The sequence below is a fragment of the Rousettus aegyptiacus genome, unplaced genomic scaffold, assembly GCF_014176215.1.
Source record: "Rousettus aegyptiacus isolate mRouAeg1 unplaced genomic scaffold, mRouAeg1.p scaffold_m13_p_6, whole genome shotgun sequence".
Lineage (NCBI taxonomy): Eukaryota > Metazoa > Chordata > Mammalia > Chiroptera > Pteropodidae > Rousettus > Rousettus aegyptiacus.
The window spans coordinates 75,737,629-75,758,446 of NW_023416309.1; the positions used below are offsets into that span (position 1 = coordinate 75,737,629).

The 20,818-nt window shown below is 40.8% G+C and overlaps 1 protein-coding gene and 1 non-coding gene across 6 annotated transcripts; one reads left to right on the forward strand and one right to left on the reverse strand.

The window, feature by feature from the left end:
• Positions 1–567: 567 nt before the first annotated feature.
• On the reverse strand, positions 568–19,765 carry TEKT1 (tektin 1). Of its 5 annotated transcripts, none has more exons than XM_016138788.2 (9): positions 19,649–19,765; positions 18,592–18,798; positions 13,090–13,255; positions 10,893–11,021; positions 10,207–10,419; positions 8,282–8,504; positions 1,996–2,192; positions 1,416–1,527; positions 616–1,252 (listed from the first exon to the last, which is right to left on the reverse strand). In XM_016138788.2, the coding sequence occupies exons 2-9, from the start codon at positions 18,779–18,781 to the stop codon at positions 860–862; spliced, it is 1,623 nt and encodes a 540-aa protein (XP_015994274.2). In that variant the 5' UTR covers positions 18,782–18,798; positions 19,649–19,765; the 3' UTR covers positions 616–859. The 5 variants fall into 5 exon arrangements, with proteins under 5 accessions (XP_015994279.2, XP_015994274.2, XP_015994276.2 ...); XM_016138790.2 differs by having other exon boundaries at positions 622–1,252; positions 10,207–10,350; XM_016138792.2 differs by having other exon boundaries at positions 920–1,527; positions 10,207–10,350.
• Positions 6,258–6,376, forward strand: LOC118604517. Its single transcript, XR_004951776.1, has one exon. It is a non-coding gene; the product is annotated as a 5S ribosomal RNA (ribosomal RNA).
• Positions 19,766–20,818: the final 1,053 nt, after the last annotated feature.

Genomic DNA, 20,818 nt, shown 5'->3' on the forward strand with positions numbered 1-20,818 from the left:
GCTGATTCTCTAGTGGGGAGAGTCAGTCGCCGGCCGGCTAATAAAGGCTCACAGTTCATCTCAATTGGCTCCGTGGATCTTGGATTTGATCACACCACAACACTCGCCTTCATTGTCTGTCCATGAATTCTTTCTCATGACGTTGACAAGATCCTGGTTAACTGTCTGATGACACTTTGAATCTGTGGCAGGAATGAGAGTAATTTTTTTCTCTTCCTTTCCTGTTACTTAAGTACAAAAACAAACACAAACCCTGAATGATGATTAACTGGTCTGGAAACCAACACTAGATTCATACTCTCTGTTTACACTCAGGAAAGAAAAGGAGATCCGGAAATGCTTTCTGCATGGTGGTGCTAATGGACATGCTCTCCCAGAAGCTGGAAAAACTTAGCCATGGAGCCCAGAACGTTGCCTCCCTCTCTCCCACGCTGGCTGGCAGTCCTGAGACTACAGTCCCTGGGATCTGTACACATACCAAACACCCTCCATAAGCTTTCCGCCCCCCTCCCCTGTTGATGCTGGCACCTCCAGCCTTCCCAGAGTGTCACTCAGAGCTCCTCCTGCCAGAGCCACCCACCCCACAGCTGACATGCAGGTTCCCTGGTTCCCTTCAGCCCCACCCCAACCTGGGAACCAGAGACATCATCCCTCTGTTCCCCCTGATCCCAGGGGACAGCAACCTGGCCCACCTGCTGTTCCTCAAGCCCCACAACTAGATTGAATTTCTACAAGCTGGATGGCCCTTTGGCCCTGTCCTATCCTCATTTCTCCCAGAAGAAAGCGGTCCAGAGAGACGTGTTCAGGTGTTGAAGAAGATCTTAAGGGGACTCTTGACCCGGGGCAACTCCTCTCTCATCTATGTCCTGTAAGACTTGAATAGGCTTCCCGTGGACCAGTCTGGGTCTAAGTCAGCCGTCACACTATTTCCAGGGGAAAAGGAATCTTGAGAGCCGAGAGAAATGTTTGCATCCTCTCTCAAGAGTAAGGTGGGCATGGTCTGTATAAGGGATCTAGTCCAAATACTGAACTGAAATGAATCTGAACTAAAATGTCTTGGACGCCTCCCCAAAAGCCCCAAGTCCTGTGATATTATCAGAATGGCCTGTGCTAATGCATGGAGTTTAACTGTTAAATAGCTACCACACCAGCCACGCCAGCAGCACAGAACCTTGCACACAAATCTCGGCTCCAGAGCAGGTTGGAATCCCGGCCAAGAGGCTGTGGTGGGCTGACTGGAAGTGCTGCCTACCTGAAATGAGAGTTCAGTACTACTGTTTTACGACACAGTTTAATGAGAATCTGAACTATTCCTACTTTTAGCAAACAGCATCAGGGCGGAGGCCCCCGGCCCATTCCCCGTGGTCATCCCCATCCCTCAGCGGGATGGACTTCCTCATGGGCATACACAGCACCTCGTCGATGTAGATGGTGTTCTCCTTGACCTGGATCTCCTCCTGCAGGGCGAGCTGTCTGCGATTCAGCCCTTTCAGCTCCACCTGAGCTTGGGCTAATGTCTCATTTAATCTAGGAGAAGAGGAAGAACATAAGGGAATAATTTATCACTTTTTCGGTGAGGGAGGGGGGTTGGGGGGGAACTATTCATGTGTTCAGTGCAGAAGCCAAATTAACATGTCCTTTTCCCTCGCCTTCTCAGGACAGAGATTTGGAATTAGTGGCCATAGGCTGGATTCACAAGATAGACAGCTCCATAAACTGCCAACATTCAAGACTGTACATTTTACCTAAACGTCTGGATTTGGACTTCTTTAGAAAAATTTAAACTCTGGCGTCCATTTTGTGCATGGTAGCAATTGGCTGGAGTTCGAAATGAGTCCCTTGACTGTCCTCTAGAAAGGAACCCCTCAAATATTATAGATGCAAATGAGCTCATGCCTAGCGGGCTTCACCCACCATAGAATCTGCCCAGCCCTGTTCACAATCCAGGTTTAAATGGGGTCCCAGTGGTGTTCCACCTACCAGCTGCCAGCCTACCTTGCAACATTGTGGGTGATGTCCTGAACCTCCTTGATCAACCTATACTGTGCCACGTCGCGACACAGTTCCACATTAGGCCGATATGTCCTGGTCTCCAGGCGTGTATGAGCCACCTTGGCAGGCCCTTCTTGGTCAAGGATGGCTTTTTCAAGAACTGTAACATTCTTCTCTTGGGAAGCAATCTCTTCCATGACCTTACAAAAAGGAATAGAGTAGGTGAGGCCAAGTTGTACTCCTCAAAACTCAACAGCAGGGACTCTTAGGAGGCCTCTTGTGATCATCTAAATTAGGAAAACAGGACCTCAGATTTCTACTTAAGCAGGGCACCAGAATGAGTCTGATCTCTCTTCCCTGTAGCAGTGACTGCTGGCGGGCGAGGCAACTCATCCAACTTTAGAACCTCACAGACGGAATGAACGTGACTGGCCACTGTTGCCTCATCTCCTTCTCGAATAATATGAATTCCCTGAAGAATGCCCTCAGCTAAGGCTGGAAGCTGCCCATTTACCTTGGTACAAAGTACCTTTGTATCATGAACACAAAGCTGCCTGTTTTCTTACCAGCCCACTCACTAGCATCAGTTCTGCCCCCTTAGAAGCCTGAAGAAAGAGTGTGAGCAGTTCAATCTGAGTTTTGTTGGTTTCTTTGAAGGTGGCTTTGTTCATAAAAAGATTCGTTAGAAGTTATTTGAGTTATTAGATTAATATTTAACTAGCTTAAAATTTATTTCTTTCTTAAGCTTAAAAAAAAATAACTTTACATCATGGAAATTTCCAAACATACACAAAAGTAGCCAGTATAATGAGCTTAAGCTACCCATTGTTGGTTTAAGAAATGATCAATACATGCCTGAACTTGTTCCTTCTATAACCCCATCTCCATCCCTGCCCACCAGCTTAACTGTTTTAAAGCAAATCCCAGATATTACATCATTTCAGTCTTAAATACTTGAGTATATGTTTCTAAGATATAAGGATTCTTCTATTGTCTTTTAACATAACTATAATCTCTCTCTCTCTCTCTCTCTCTCTCTCTCTCTCTCTCGCACACACACACACACACACACACACACACACACACACACACACACACACACATACACCACAAAAGAATGATTTTTTAATATTATCTAATAGCTAGTGTTCATATTTCCATGACTGTCCCATATTTTCTTGTAAGAGTTAGTTCGTTCAAATAAGAATTCAAATGAAGTCCACACATTGCATTTTAAGCCTTTTCTTAACATTTCTTAAGCGTTTCTTAAGTTCAATTCACAGATATTATAGTATTTTTAAATTTAACTAATGTTAACAATCACTTTAAATTTATTTTGATTAATAGTTGCTCCCACTTCAAGCTTAGGTAAAATCCTTTGAACATTTATTTAAAGCAGCATTTGTAAATTCAATATACAACAAATATATAGCATTTACGAATTTGATAGAAAACTTTTTAGAAATCCTTGAATTGTCTTACCAAACAAGGCCTTCTGAAGTTCTCAAAAGAACTTGTCAATCTAGTAAACTAGTAAAAATAATTAATCTTAAATTCTTGTAAATATCTTAAGTCTTCGAACTTAAAATTTCAACTAAAATAATAAGGCTAAATTATTTAATTACATATTTTGTTATAACTTTAAAAAAACAGGCCAAATTCTCTTAAATTTTACAGATACTTAAAATATCCAAAATAGAGATTCCTTAAAATAAAACTGCTAATATTATGTATTAGATCAGGAATCAGCAAACTATGGCCTCTGGGCCAAATCCAATCTGCCACTTGTTTTTGTACAGACTGAAATAAGAATGTTTTTTTTTTAAATTAATAGACTAGATTTTTTAGAGCACTTTTAGACTTACAGAAAAACCTAGCATGAAGTATAGAGTGCCCATATACCCTCTCTTCCCCCACACAGTTTCCCTTATTATGAACATGTTGTGTTAACGTGGCACATTTGTTACAACCGGTGAACCAATATTGTATGCATTATCATAACTAAAGTCTATAGTTTACATTAGGGTTCACTCTTTGTGTTGTTAATTCTATGAGTTTTGACAAATGTATAATTATATACATTTGGTATCCACCAATATAATATCATACAGAATAGATTTTATCGCCCTAAAAAAAAACCAAACAAACCTGTGCTCCTCTTTTTCATCCCTCCTTCACTCCCCGACCCCCATTGAAGTTCTGACAATCATTTACCTTTTTACTGTCTCAATAGTTCTGCCTTTTCCAGAATATCATATAGTTTGAATCATTTAGTATGATTCATACAGTATGAATTTCAGATTAGCTTCTTTCATTAAGCAATATTCATGTAAGATTCCTCCATGTCTTTTTGAGACTTGATGGCTCATTTCTTTTTTTCACTGAATAATATTCCATTGTATAGGTATAGCACAGTTCGTTTATTCATTTATCTATCAAAGGACATCTTGATTGCTTCTAAGCTTTGGCAGTTATGAATAAAGCTGCTATAAATATTCATACAGGTTTTTGTGTGGGTATGTTTTCAATGCATTTAGATAAATACCAAGGAGTGAGTTTGCTGAATCATATGTGTATGTTTAGTTTTATAAGAAATTGCCAAACTGTCTTTCAAAGTGGCCGTAACATTTTACATTCCCACCAGCAATGAGAGTTCTTGTTGCTCTACATCCTTGCCAGCATTTAGGTGTTGTCGATGTTCTCTACAGGTGTGTAGTGTATCTCGTTGTTTTAATTTGCAATCCCTAATGACATATGACGTTGAGCATCTTTTCACATGCTTAATTGCCATCTGTATATTTTCTTTGGTAAGGTATCTGTTTAGATCTTTTGTCTATTTTTTCATTGGACTCTTTATTTCCTTATTGTTTAGTTTTAAGAGTTCTTTGTATATTTTGGATAATAGTCCTTTATCGGATATGTGTTTTGCAAAAATTTTCCCCTAGTCTGTGGCTTGTCTTTTTATTCTCTTTTAAAAGAAAGGTTTTTACATTTTTAAATAGTTGAAAAATCAAAAGAAGAACAATATTTTGTGTCATGTGAAAAATACATAAAATTCAAATTTTAATTTCCATAAAAAAAAAGTTTTATTGGAACATAGCCATGCTCATTCATGTATATATGGCAGCTTTTAAATCACAATGGCAGAGTTAAGAAGCTGCAACAGACTGTGTATATTACTCTCATTGCTTTGTGTTACTATCCAGAGTACTAGAAATCCCAATGACATGGTTACAACTTGACAGCTTTCTGAGTGTTATGTGTATCACCATACAGCGATGTCTTTTTTTTTATTACCAGTACATACTCATCATGCTAAAGCAAGAAAAATGGGCTTCATGTGCTGTACTTTTATGGTGTAAGGAAGCATAGATTTTATTAATTAGGTAGCAAAATATTGTGTTTATTATGCAATGACACTACAGCTGTGCTGAAAGAATACGACATATGTCATTACCAGACTATGCATCATCACAATAGTCTCAACTCACAAGACAGTAATAATCAGAAAAATTAGAAATTTAAAACAGAATATCCATTCACTCCAGAATTTCTTCACAAAAATGAAAATGAGGCTGCAATCAAAGTAAGGCTGAAAGTAGCTCCTTTGTTATCCAAGCAAGGAAAGTTGATTACAAATGGTGAGTTAATTGAATCATGTTCCATCACAGCAGCTGAGGAAGGGTGTCCAGAGAATATAAATTTGTTTAAGATTACTAGTCTTTCTGCAATAATAGTTACCTGAAAAGTTAAGGACACTGGGGACAACATCAATAGTCAATTAAAAAACAAGGCACATGATTTTGGATAGTTTTCTTTTGCTCTTCATGAATTAGGTGCTCTGATGCTGCTCAGTTGTTTACTCAAGGAGTCAGTGCTGAGTTTGAAGTAGCTAAAGAATCAGCCTCTACGAATGGTACTATGAAATAACTACAGGTGAGGCTATTTTCAAAAAGTTGAGAAAACACTAATTTGATACAAACTGAAAAAAAATCTGCTAAGAAGTGTTATAGCTGATAAGGGCACGAATATGTGTGGAGCAGAAAAAGAATTAGTTGAACATATTTACAGAGCTTGTGAAAATGCATGCTATTTAAAGCCTCTGGATATTCATAGTATTATTCAGCAGAAAGTACTTTGCAGAAAATATTTGGATCCCTACTACCAGATGTTATTAAACCAGTAGCATCAACAATGAACTTCATTAATTTTCATGGGTTTGACCATCATCAGTTCTATGAATGTTTGTCAGAAATACAAGCTGAGTCTACAGCCATGCCACCCTGAACAAGCCCAATCCAATCTGATCTTGGAAGCTAAGCAGGGTCGGGCCTGGTTAGTACTTGGATGGGAGACCACCTAGGAAGACCAGGTGCTGTAGGCATAAAAAATAAAAAATAAGGGCTTGTAAGCTGACAAGGTCCTTACAATCTGTGAGGTCAACCAAGGGTTGCCTTGCCTAAAAAAAGTAAAAAATAATAATAAGTAAAAATAAATAAAATTTTAAAAAAAAGAAATATAAGCTGAATATTCTAACTTGCTGTAGTGCTCAGCAAGTCAATGGTTTAGCAGCAGTAAAATTTTCTTATGATTTATTTTTAGCTGAGGGCCAAGAATGAAATTCTTTTGAACAAGAACCACCATCATCAACTACTGTTATCAAACACTGAATGGTTTTTTGGAAATTAACATCTGATCAGACTTAATATTATTTCTTAATGAATCCAACCTAAAATCACAAGGCAAGACAGCACTTAAAAGCAAAGCTTAAACTGTGGTAAAGTCATTTCCATGAGTGACATGATTTGAATCACAAGTAATGTCAAGCTGCTTTATATACTCCCTGTGCTGTCAAAAGTTAAAACTAGAAGCAAGGCCTCCATTCCCACACATATTTGCAGCAGATATATTTTCCAACTTTCAGCAGTGTTTTTTTTGGACCTCAATGCAAATGCAAAGGAAATTTCCATATTTCAAAATCCACTTAACTGTGTAATTGAAGAGCTTCTACCTACCCTTCAACTGGAAGTGATTAATCTGAAATGTAATGACATGCTAAAAGGCCAATATCCAAAAGGAGAAGAATCTAACAGAATTCTATAAAGGCCTTCCAAGTGATGAATATGTTCAATTATCATATGTTTATAGACTGTTATCAGTACTTGGCAGTACCTATCTGAATGAAAAGACATTTTCAAACATGAAATATATATAAAATCTCATTACAAATCGGCATTAACAAATGAACATTTGCAATAGATTTTGATAGGAAATATTATCACAGAATGACCTTCGATTACATTCTGGATTGTCCTGCTCATCGCATAAGTAAACCTTGCCTGACAACTAGATTCTGGGTTTCAAGAGGGCAAAGTATGAATGCAGCAGAAGGACAAGGCTTTGGGAGTTGAGCAGGGCTAGGCTCTAGTCCCAGGCTGCCAGCAATGCACCCTGCTACCTGGGGTCCTTTCTGCTCTCTATGTCTCAATTTCATCATCAGTAAAATGCAAGAGTTGGGTTAGCATCCCCATGCTATAGGTGAGGTATGAGGCTTTGAGAACTTGAGGGATCTGTGCCAGTCACTCAGCTGGTCTGTCATGGGACTGGATTTGGACCTACATCTTTGGTTCAAATCCAGCACTTGTTCTACTAGACTAGCTTTCTCAGTGTCCCTGAGTTTAAGCTCTGGGATGGTCATACATGCTCAGGATCCAGGGGTGCAGGAGGGAGGTATACTGGAGCAGGCTCATGTGGGCTCTGATGGTTAAATACTCAGGAACTTTGCAAGACCATTGTTAAATGGGTAGCTTGAAATCAACTGTGGTAGAAGTATTTACACCATGGAAATCTGCAAATTCTACAAATCAGCGTGTTTTGTTTTGTTTTTGAGAGCCAGTTTACCAGTACACCACTGGTAACCAGGAAGGACAACCAGCCAGAATCCTGAAGTTGCAGCTGGATTTGGAGAAATTGGTTGCATTCAATTCATGGAACTTCAGAGTCATAAATGCTATCTAAGCATCTCTGTATTTCACAAAAAGAGAAACTGAGGACCAGAGGGAGGAAATGGCATATGCTTTGCAGTCATGAGTGACAAAGGAGGCCCAGAGTGGGGCCAAGAACCATCCTGGTCCCTAAAACCCAAAGCCTGCTGCTAAGATGGAGAGACGTGAATGACTCTTATTCCCAAGATCATAAGCACAGCCAGCTGCCTGGCCCTGAGGGTATTTCAGGTTTCCACGGTGAAACACTTGAATGTGCTCTCCCACATTCCCTGCAGGGAGCTCACCTTGGCCAGATGGACAGCCAGCTTGTCCCTGGCATCCTTGGTCTCCTTCAAGCCATTCTTAAATGCTGTGTCCACCACATCACATTGCTTGCGCAGGTCGTTGGCCGTCTGGGACAGGACTCGGTCTACCAGGGCCTTCAGGGTCAGGGAGTTGTTTCTCTGCTTGTCAGCCTTCTCCACATTGGTGTTGGAGAAGTCCAACCAATCTTCTAGACTCACAGAGCTGAAACAGAACCCATGCGTTTGTTCACAGCATATCTGGGCTGGGAAGGGGCTATGGGAATGGGACAAACTCCTGAAGGTTTACAGGAAGTTAAGCCTCCCCACACCACCAGAAGCATGGTCTGTCAGGGACAATAACTTTCACTTTGGGGAAACCTACTTTGGACTGGCACTTTACAGATGTCATCACAATGGCCTAATGAGCTAACTTTTTTAACCCCCATTTTACAGATTAGGAAAATTGAGGCTCAGAAAGATGTAGTAACAATTTAAGCATTAAAATAAATGACGGTAGTAACAGATGAATAAAATAGGAAACCCTGAGTCCATACTGATATAAATAAGTGAACAAATTGCTAGTTTAACAAGGAACTGCTCTATGTAACAACACCGATGAATCTCAAAATAATGTTGATTGGAAAACTGACATGCACAAATTAGATAGTATATGATGCTACTTAATAAGCATAAAAGAAGGAGAAACAAACCTATTAGAAGTCAGGAATGTGGTTACCTTTGGGGAGGAGAGACAGGTTATCGATCAAGAGGGAACAGGGTGGGGGTTTCTGTGGTGGTGGTAATGTCTCATTTCTTGACCAGGTTGGTGGTTCCATGAGAACTGGTCACTATAATTAGTGCCAGCCTCTGAGATGATCCCTAATGATCGTTGCCTCTCGGAATTCACACCTTTTTGAAAGCTCCTCCCTTGAGTTACGGGATGAACTTATTAACTCATTTCTCACAAACAGAAGTGATTAGATGTCATTTCTGGGATTAGGTTAAAAGGAGACTGTGACTTTTGTCTTGCTTCTTCTTGGATCACTCACTGTGAGAGAAGACAGTTGCCATGTCCTGAGACAGCTCTGGGGAGAGGCTCACATGGCAGGGCCTGACATAACCACATAAGCTGGCCTAAAAGTGGATCCCCACTCCCACCCAGTTGAGCCTTCAGATAAGACCACAGACCAGCTTGACTACAGCCTTATAGGATGTGAGCCAGAGGCACCTGCTAAGCAATGCCTGGGTTCCTTAGCCACAGAAACTGTGAGATAATATATGTTTATTGTTTTAAGCTAAGCTTAGGGGTAATTTGCTATATGGCAAAAGATAACTAATATAATAATTCATTAAACTGTATGTATATTATTATTTGTGTATTTTTCTATATGTATGTTTTACCTCAAAAAGAAGGTTTAAAAATTAGAATGAGTTAGGTCTGTGATGTAATGTTAATTGAAAATCCTAAGTTAGATGTTACAGAAAAGATACATAGTATAATCCCATTTTTGTCACCAAAACAAAATTTGTGTGTGAGTGTACACATATGTTTGTATAAACATACAGATAACACTGGTTATTTCAAGGAGTAATAATGGAGGGAAATTATTAACTTGTCCTTTATGTTTTTAGACTCTTTCACTTATTAACAACACAAATAGGTAAAAGAATAAATTTTAAGTGTTTTAAAGATTTTCTATCAGACCTTCTTAAAGTGGGGCCTAAGCTGGACGACCAAGGACTCTGCCCTGTCTCAGGGTGGCCAACACTCAGCACCTGCCTTTGCCCGAACCTGCCTCTTCCGAGCTCCCGGCCTGAGGTCAGGATGATGTGCTAGCTCTTGCCCGCCCGCCTGAGAAGCACTGGACATTACCTAGCAGGGAGGAAGACAGCAGAGCCAGGCCAGCAGCCAGGGACCCACTCACTTTGGTTCTACTCTCACGACATTCTCAGAATATTTGATGTTTGGTGAGTTGTTGTTGAGTGAGAAGCAGATATCATCAATGGTCAGGGCCACGAACTTGTCCTTCAAATCCTTTTCAAGATTGTACTTTGCAGAGCGGTTCAGCCTGAAGGGAGAAGGTAAAGGTTTCTCCCTCTGGAATGCCCATGTGGCAACTACAGTTTCTTGGGAGACCCTGGAAAATGAAGCTAAAGCTAGGTCTCATACAGGATGGCGGCACCTCCTCCCCCACCTTCCGTCACCGCCTCCCCCAACCCAACACTCATATACCATTAGATGCTTGGCGACAAATTAAAGTAACCAAGCCTGGACTTCAAGATTCTCCCTCCAACTGTGACATTCCTGATGTCACCACTGTGGTACAGTATATGTGATAGGTCAGCCCTGGCAAAAAAACAGCTCCAGTATGCTCCGGTTTATAATCAGGGGTGAAATCCAGCCCATCCCCTACCCGCCACCAGAGGGCGACTGTCATGCATGAGAAGTTGTCCCGGCCTCTGAGTGTTCCAGGCAGCTGCCAGGCCTGGAAAGTGCTCATAGCAGTGTTGATCCCCATTCTTTCTGTGCCACGAAGCCTGGCCTTTGTGGGCACTGCCTTTTCTAGGTATGTGCAGTGGAGATATGGAGAGTGGCCCCGGACACCAATACCTAATCTGCTCAGTCGTCTCCTCCAGGGTGCGGGTCAGCAGGGCCATCACCCCCTGGATGATCTCAGCCTCCTTTACCAGTTCCTGCTCCACTTCATCATGCACCAGATCAATGCCAACTCGCTTCTCCCTAACCAGAGAAAGGCGGCAGATCAGTCCAATGCGTGGAGGGAGGCAATTTAATATTTGCTAACATCTGAACATTTAAAATTATCTGGACAAATGGTTTGAGTAGCACCCAATCCATCTGGATGATATGGCCAAGGATGCACACTAGCTGGTGTCTCTGAGCCTTGAAAAACTCCAAAACACAAGGAAGAAAAACTGATCGGTGACTAATCGATTGATCACTTGGTCTGAAAATGCCAGATGGACGTGTCCCCCCCAATCTGGTCATCAATTCTGAAGCCTTTTTCTTCTTACCTATTTATTAGAAACATTACTCTTGGCTTAAAACTTCAAAGACATATGTTTCCTACCCTAATCCTAGTTTCATTTTTGACTAAGATTTGAATCTATAAAGATGCTTTATAATAATAATACTAATCATAATGCCAACATTAATATTACCCCCACCACTGAGCATTTACCATGTGACAGGCATTGTGCTGAGCTTTTCATATGAAACTGAGTTTTGGAGAGGTTAAGCTCAAGGTTACCAAACTGGGTATTATGAATGTTTTTAGCCACTATGCTATGTTACTCCTAAAATTGACTGGTCACTGCCTGATATTTTGTTCTTTTCTACTTTGTATAAAAGTGCCTGGGAGGAAAGCTCCACCTCTCACCAGCTGTGTAATTTACCTATGCCTTGGTTTGCTCTTCTGTGAAATAACGATAATAATTAGTATTTCATAGGGTTGTGGCAAGGAACTGATGAGATATAAAAGCAGACAGCACAGTACCAGGCATGTAGTAACATGTACTTGATCAACTTAGCGACATCTCCATGTTAATAACCCTTAGGTTCAGATGGGAGCTAATTGGATGCTGGACTCTTTGATCACCTCTATCTACTTCCCTTTGCTTTAAAAGCTCTCTAAATATGGCTAGGGAGCTTGCTGCCTGGTTGCTGCAGAGGGTCCTGGCTAAGCTCACTGAAGGAGAAGGGCTTTCTAGGAAGTGGGAACTGTGTGGCCAAGAGCCATGAAACTTCCAGTAGCTCACACAGCTAAGCTCATCCCACTGTCGAGGATGAGGTATGGGCCTGGAGAAGTCACTGGGGGCCCAATCACAATGAACCTTGTTTGCTAAACTAAGAAATTTGAACTTTATCTTGAAGGTATTAGGGTACAGGGTTATAATTAAAGAAGTTTTTAAAGCATGGAGGTGACGTGTATAAATCGCATTTGGAAAAGTTCACTCAACAGCCAGTGTAGAGGATGCACTGGATTGAAGGCGGTCATGCTGGTAGCAAGAAGACTTGTTAGGGTGTGCCATCTAGGACTGTGATAGATCTGGAAGTCGGCATTACCCCAGAGTAGAGACAATCATCTTACTCATAGGACTTTTAGGAAAGAAATTATAATAAAAAGTTATATTTGCATATTTCTCTCTAAACACAGTGCTTTTGTGTGCCTCTGCATATCGGAGAGGACTTCTTGTCCCCTAGTAACTGTAGTATCTGCTCTGTCTGCCTAAAGTAAAGACCACCATTTCCCAGTTTCTATTGATGTAGTCAATAGGATGCAAGTAGAAATGGTGAATGCCAAACCTTAATTATTCCTTCTTGCTAGAATGTAGACATAATGGCTTGCGCTCTAGCTGCCATCTTGAATCACAAGGTAACCTTAAGAGTAAAAGCCGTGTGCAGTGGAGCAACAGGATACAAAAGGCCTGGAACCCTGACACTACGGCACACTATGCCAACTGTGAACTATCTCCAGATTCCTTAAATCTGAGAGAGAAAGAAACTGTCTTATTTAAGTTCAGTGTTATTTTGTGGTTTTCTGATTACCCACAGCCAAACCTAGTCCTAACTTATATTTAAGTTAGTCAAGAGCAAAGTTTAGACATGAACCCAGTCCAGTGTTGTTTCCACTGCCCAGCACCATGGGCATGCTGAGATAATTTCAGGCTCTAAATGAACACATGCTCATTTGTCTCATTTTAACCCACCACCCAGCACAGGCAGTTTTTACTACCCAGCATTTCATTTCTCACAACGGATGATTCATTGGAGGAACCTTCCCTCCTACCTATATTCCAGGCACGTCTGAGTGATGTGCAAGGGCTCTTTCAAGCTCTCCAGGGCTTTTTCCAGTCTGGTCTTATATGTGAGTAGATCTTCAGTCACATACACAAGCTGCTCAAGTTTGTCATCTAACTCCTTCTTCCAGAACCTGACTTCCTCAAGTCTCTGTTCTAAAGCACACAGAGAAGTTACACCAGAGTTAATCTATTCCCACTGCAGCCAACTTTTGGATGAGAAACTTGGATACTGTTGCAAAACTACCTGAGATATGTTCTTTTTAAAGCTGTGCCTCTTGGGGCATCTTTTCATCTTTATAAGCTTTTATTAGCAGGGAGGGAGGAAGGGAGGGAAAATATTTCTTACATTCAACATCAAATTAATCCAAAAATGGTCCTACATTCGTTGACTCTAACTCTTCAATGTCTGAACTCCACAGTATACATAAATTCCTTTTCCTGTACAACTTTTTGGTTTTTAAAGGGATTAATAATTATATTTTGCCCTACTTTCTACATATTTATTATTAATTTTTCTTCAATCTTTCTTACAGAACTATTGTAGTCTCCCTTTATAGCTGGTTTCGCTTTCCAAAATTTTAATTACCCACAGTCAACTGCAGTCTGAAAATATTAAATGAAAAATTCAAGAAATAAACAATTCCTAAGTTTTGAATTATGCACAGTTCTGAGTAGCGTGATGAAATCTCATGCTTTCCTACTCCATCCCGTCTGGGACATCCCTCTGTCCAGCATATCCACACTGTATATGCTACCTGATGTTCAGTCACTTAGTAGCCAGCTGGTTTATCAAATCCACTATCACAGTATTACAGTGTTTGTGTTCAAGTAACCTTTTTTTACTTAATAATGGTCCCGACGTGCAAGAATAGTGATGCTGGCAATTCAGATATCCTCAAGAGAGGCCATGAAGTGAAAAGGCAAATGTGTGTAGGAAAACATATACTATGTATAGAGTTCAGTATTATCCAGTTTCAGGTATCCACTGGTGGTCTTGGAATGTATTCCCCACATATAAGGAGGGATTACTGTATAAATATCCTCTCAATGTATTCAAACTCAGCAAGTAATTTATTGATTTTGTTTCTTGGATTTCATTTCTTCCTCTTTCTTGGTTGACTCTTTCAATGTGCTGAGGCACATCATTCAGGAACCTCCTAAGAAATGGATGCATGTGAGGTAAAATTTTTTAAACTTTCCAAGTCTGCAAATGCCTTTTTCTACCCTTATCATTTACTATATTTAGCTTTCTATAAATTTATAAATTATAAATAATTTTCATTTAGAATTTTGGTGGGATTGCTTCATTTCCTTCAATTTCCAGAGTTTCCATTGAGAAGTCCGATGCCATTTCGATTCCAGTTTCTTTGTATGTGATCAGAAAACCTTTTAAAGATTTCTTCTTTATTTTCCTGGCATCCTAAAATTTCACAGTGACATCAATCTTATTCAATTTTTATGTCAGACATTAGGCATGCCCTTTTAATTTGAAAACCTAGATCCTTTTATTCTGAGAAATTTTCTTGTATTCTTTCATGAATAATTTCCTCTCCTCCATTTTCCCTGTGCTCTTTCTGAAATTCCTAGTAGATATTTAGCTTCCTGGATGAATCCTCAAATTTTCTTTTCTCTGTATTTTTTCTTCTACTTCCTGGAAATTCTCCAACTTTATTTTTCACCATTTCTTTTGATTTTTAAAAATGTCCTGCTCTCATACTTTTAATTTTTAATTTCCAAGAATACTTTCTTTTTCTCTGAATGTTCTCTTTTTTAAGTCTCATCTTCTTGTTCTATGGATATATCTTTTCCAAGTTTTATGAGGATCTTATCATGTAATTTTTTTCTTTTGCTATGTGCACTGCCTGTTTCTTGGGTTTCTGTGTGTTTGGTTGTTTGTTTATTTGTGTTGGTTTTGATGTCTGTCGCATTAGTCTTTCCTCAAATGCTTGGTGATCTTCATCTGATTACATGCTAACTGAAAGCTCTGCCTGCAGGGACAGGACTCATCACCCAGAATGTTCTATTGCCTACAGAGATCAGGCAAGGGCCCAGGTGTTTTATTGGCGAATCCACAAATATTATTATCTTTCTTTCAACCAGCTAATTTCTCCATGGAGAAATCTTTCACCCTCCTGTCTGAGAATATAGGCCTAGGAACCAGGGACTGAACGAGTTACTGTTCAGTGAGCAGACTTTCATTGACTCCTTTAGCCTTTAGCCTTCTGCTGGCGGAAAGAGAGCCAGAGAGGGGGAAGGGCTCTTCATAAAGATGTTCAACCTATCCTGTTTCCAGTTTTACCCTGAACCTCCAGCTTCAGAGGTAATAGGATGTTTCCAATTTGGGGTATTTTAAGGTTTCTGCAACATGAACCTGTAGTATGAATCAGCTAGCTTTTTATTGTCCTCTACCTATCCAGGCTTTCTGCAGTCCCTAAGTGTGTTACCACTTGATCTATTGCTTTCTGGTTTCCAAAATCTTGTCTTCACCATTTCTATAGTGTTGCTTCTCTCTCTCCCTGCGCCTCCCACTCTCTCTCTTTCTTCCTCCTTCTATTCCTCCTTCTCTCCCTCCCTCCCTCTCCCTCTTCTTCTCTCACAACCATGAGGCATACTTTTCATTAATCCTTTACTACTACTTAGTTGGAATTTTAAAAGGAAGGGGAGACAAATGCATGTGTTCCATTCACCATGTAAACTGAAGTCTCCCCACTCATAATCTGTAATTGACTTCAGCTCTCACCTTGCATCCTCCACTACCCTAGAGGACCTGCTATCTCAAAGGTCACCAATAATCTTCAAGTCACCAATTCAAAGTCCATTTTGTTCAGCTCTCAGCCTCTTTGACATTTATACAACCACTATTGTTGGTGAGGACATGGATAGTTTCCAGTTTGGTGATATTACAAAGAGCACTGCTTTGAACATTGAAATATACATATATATGTGTGTGTGTGTGTGTGTGTGTATGTATACACATATGTGTGTATGTGTATAAAATCCTTGGTAAATATATTTAAGAATCTCTATTGGGTATATACCTAAAAGTAAAATACCTAGGTCAAAGTGTATACATATGTTCAGCTTCAGTAGATACTGCCAAAGCTTCCAAAGGAGTTATACTTCCAGTGTTCACAGTATAAATTTTCCAATATCTACTTCCTCCAGTAGGGTACAAGAGTTCCAGTTGCTCCACATCCACTCCAATACTTGGTATTTTTTTCTTTTTTCCACCCTCTTGTTTAAAAACTCCTCTTCCTCCCCCAGCCCAACTCCTCCTCTTCCTTTTCCTTTTCACCATTCTGGTGGGTGTGTAATGGCATCTCAACTGTTATTTCAATTTGTATAACCCTGATGACTAATGAAGTTAAAGCCCTCTTCATATGTTCATTGGCTGTTTAGATTTCCTCACTTGTAAGGTGTCAAGTTCTGGGTAAAAATCCTTTGTCAGAAATGTATATTATAAACATCTTGTATAAATATAATACGAATATATATGAATATTCTCTGTGGTTTGCTTTTTCAGTATTTTAATGGTCTTTTGATAAACAAAGATGCTTCATTTTAATATAGTCTAGATTTATTGTTTTTTCTTTCATGATTGGTTATTTTGTCTCCTGCTTAACAATAAGAAATCTTTGCCTTCCTCAAATCATAAAGATGTTCTGGACCAAAAGTTTTATTGTTTTATCTTTCCCATTTAGATATGTGCTCCACCTGGGTTTGATTTTATGTATATAGATGAAATAGGGGTCAGGATATTATTTTATCCATATTAATATCCAATTAACCAATTTATTATAAAGGCCATCCCTTTCCCACTATACTGCAGTATTGTTTTCATCATAAATCAGATAAATGTATATGTGTGGGTTTGTTTCTGAACTCTCTATTATGTTCCCTTGGTCAATTTGTCTATCCTTGCCTAAACCTCACTGTCTTAATTACGATAGCTTGATAATGGGTCTTAGAATCTATAGTGAAAGTTTTCCAGCTTTGTTCTTCAAGATAGCCATACCAACTCTTGACCCTTTGCATTTCCATGTGAATGTCAGAAGTAGTTTGACAATTTTATTTTTTAAAAACCTACTGAGATTTAAATTGGTATTGCATTAAATCTATAGATTAATTTGAGAATTTTCATCTAAAATATTGAGCTTTCCAATCCATAAACTGATATATCCCTGCACTTATTTAGAATTTAAGTTCTTTCAATCGTGGCTTGTAGTTTTCAGTACAGAACTCTTGCACATCTTTTGTTAGGTGAATTCCTAGATATCTTGATATTTTATAATGCCATGCTAAATGGCTGATATTTTTAATCCCTTAATGAATCCATGAAGTTAAGTTTCAGACCTTAAAAACTTTGTTCTCGTGCCTATTGAAACGTAATTATTGTAAAAAATGAATGGTGCATCCTCATTTCTAATACCTACCTATTTGAACAATTATTTAGAACAGGCTTGCCTATAGGCTGATATCAGAGGTAAGGATCAGCCCATAGGGAGAGGCCTAACATTTAACATTACTGATCTAAAGAAGCTTTGGTTTCTTGGAGGTTGGAAAACTAGCCACCCTTAGACCAGGTTTAATTCATACGTGTTTTTGTTTATCCTGTGCAAAGTTATAAATATATTGAATCAGTTGCCAACATTTAAAAACTGGGTGAAATTTCAGCTTTCCAGATTTTCTTTTTTTAAAAAAATCAGACAATCTGGCATAGCAGGCCAATAATCTTTCTTGGGAAAAAAAACTGGTTGAAATTGAGTAGCAGCTGCCCCCTTAGATGGAGCAAGTGTTCTCCAGGGCACCACCATCCCCACCACTCCCCCTTATTGTAGGGGGTCTTATTCAACCCCCTATGTTACCTGCCCAACTCTTATAGACATGAGTTGGTGACCTCTGGTTTATCACTTTTTGGCATTTGGGAAGCTTCGTTTGTTTCATTTTTTTGTTTTTTGTTTGTTCATTTAAGGGCATTGCCCTTTAAGTAGTGTTTTTAAGAATGGAATTGTCAAAAGAAAATTACTCTTTCTTTAAGTATTGGCTCAAATATTCCTCTCTAGGAAGTCTTTCCCAATTCTCCTACTGTTGCACCCTTACCCCAGCACCTATATGGTTATATTCTGATTATTAATGTTTGTATCTCTCTCCTCCTCAAGCCAGGAGCCCTTAAAAAGTAGAGACTCTGATCGTTCCCTGTGATATTTCTAGTACTTAGTCCATAGATGCTCTTAGATGCTCAATAAATGTGAATCAAATCAATAAACAAATGAATCATAGATGATAGATGGCTGAAAATCAGACTGGATTACTATGTCCCTATCTTAAGGCAGTGAACTTAAACATAGAACCTAGAGAATACATGTTTCTCCCTTCTATTTCAAGATAATAATATCGCTACTCCTGAACATAAAATGCAAATGACAGAATAGTTAAACCCGAAGTTTCATCCAAACATGTTCACAAGTATACCAAGTGCATTGTTTTACCTAGTTTCTTGTTTACATCACTTTGAGATTTTCTTGTAGTCTTTTCAATTTCATCCACAAGCCTCTGGCTTTCTGCCACCAGGCGTTCGGACCGAGACCTTTGGGCCTCCGCTCTGTGGTACTGGTTCTTGTTAGCAATGTGCCACTCTGAGGGCAGGAACTTGGGCGGAGATTGTAGTAGTTTGGCCATTTGAAGTTTCCAAAATCCTGATCAAAGATAGACGTTTTTTAGATTAACTGAAAGCAATGTGTCCTTTTTTAAATGTCAATTTTTATTATATGATGTACATACTAAAAAGTGCATAAATCACAATCTGTACACAGAATGAACATACCTGTATAGCCAGCACCCAGATCAAGAAATAAGCATGACCAGCACCTGATGCTTCTTTCCAGCCACTATTCTCCACCCCCACCCCCACAGGGTAACCACTATCCTGACTTTCAATGCTATAAATTAGTTTCTCTATTTTTTAACTTAATATAAATGGAGTCAAACAGTATGTACTCTTTTGTATCTGACTTATGCCTTCTTTCGCTCAATATTATGTTGGTAAGGGACAGCTGTAGTGTTCACATAGTTGTACTTTGTTCATTCTCATTGCTGTGAGGCAGCAGGTAAAGACTGCAGCAACAGAAAGACTAAAATTTGCCCCCACCTCATCTGCACACGGTTCTGATTGACTGTGAAAACTGCCTTCATCAGACAGTACTAAAATCTGCCCCACTTACGCCCCTACCCAAAAATCTGAGCGCCTGCCCTTAGGGCTGTCTGGATCTCTGAAGCCCTTCAAACGTACAGGGATGGAACCTGGTCAGATCTTGACCAGGCTGAGCACCAGGCCACCCAGCCCTCTCAGATGACATGGAGTCTCCCAATTTCTTCCTAGTCCAGTCTTTTCTATGGCCTCTCCCAAGTTTTCTGGGCTCAAAATTTAACCTAAGACTCCTGGTCGAAGTTAGACCTAAATTAGGCCTGATCCCAAAAGGCAAAGGTTTTGAGTAGTGCTGAGGGCTTAAGTTAAGGGTTGATGGGGTGGGGCCGGGGTGCACGTACCTCAGGGGCACGAAGAACTACTACACCAGCTCTGGATGGGAGCCTCCTAGCCCCAACTGGAGCTCCCGACTCTTATTGAAAAGGGAAGTAAACAGCGCAGTCTCCGTGGCAACCAGCGACGCGTCACTTGGGCTCAGGGGGCGGGGTCCTTCGCCAAGCTGCCTCGCGGGAAGGCTACGCGCAGGCGCGAATTCTGCGGTCCCCAGCGTGAGAGGGGTAGCGCCAGATTCTCCGTCATCTCAACCTATTACGAAGACGCGGGACCCTAAGCAAGAGACAGCGGCCAAAAGCCCGAGTTGGGAGTCAGGAGACCTGGGTCTATCCCTGGCCCAGCCATGGGCTGGATCTCCTCGGGGTGTGCTGCTCCCGCTCGATCTTGGGCTCCCCAGGTGTACAGTGGGATTGAGCTGGACTGTGCCTCTAGACCCTCGCAGCCGCAGGTCGGCCCGAACTAAGCCGCAGACCAGCGCTGCAGGAAAAAATGGGACAGATTTCTGGGGCTGCCGGGACTGGGAAAGGAGGAGGAGGTGGGAGGAGGCACGGGGACCCAGGGGCCAAGCCTGGCTCCTCAGCGGAAAGCCGTCTGCTGTCCGAGACGATGGCCAAACTCAGAGCAAGGAGTCAGAAGTAGTTTCTCTATCTATCTATAAATGAGCAGAAATATGCAGTTGGGGGAAATGCAGATTGGAAGCGCTGACCTGGGTCCTCCACGCAGAATGGCGGTATTCAAATCTCCCGCGTATATGGTAAGCTGGTGGACTTTACTCCAGCCAATCGAAGGCAACCTCCCTCCGAGGTCAACCAGTCAGAGGAGGTTTTTGCCTCGTGAAGCCCTACCTCTCGCGAGTTGCTGGAACCATCCAGGAGAATCGCCAGGCCTCCTGAATGCTAAACACACTGCCTGTCCAATAGTGTGAGGAGTTCGTGTTGCATATTCATATCCCCCGCCTCTCAGCCAAGAAGCTCCTTAAGGAGCATGGTTTGGCTCACTCCTACCCCGACTCCCTCGGAAGAGTACCCGATTCTTCTTGGCAGTTCGGTGTTCGGGTCGTTGTCCTACCTTGGGAAGGCGAGGGGGCGGAAATGGGTCCGCGCCCCTCCTCAGCACTGTCTTCGCACGGACACCTAAAGAAGGTTGTCCAGCTCCGGTGGCGCTGGGCAGGCGGCCCT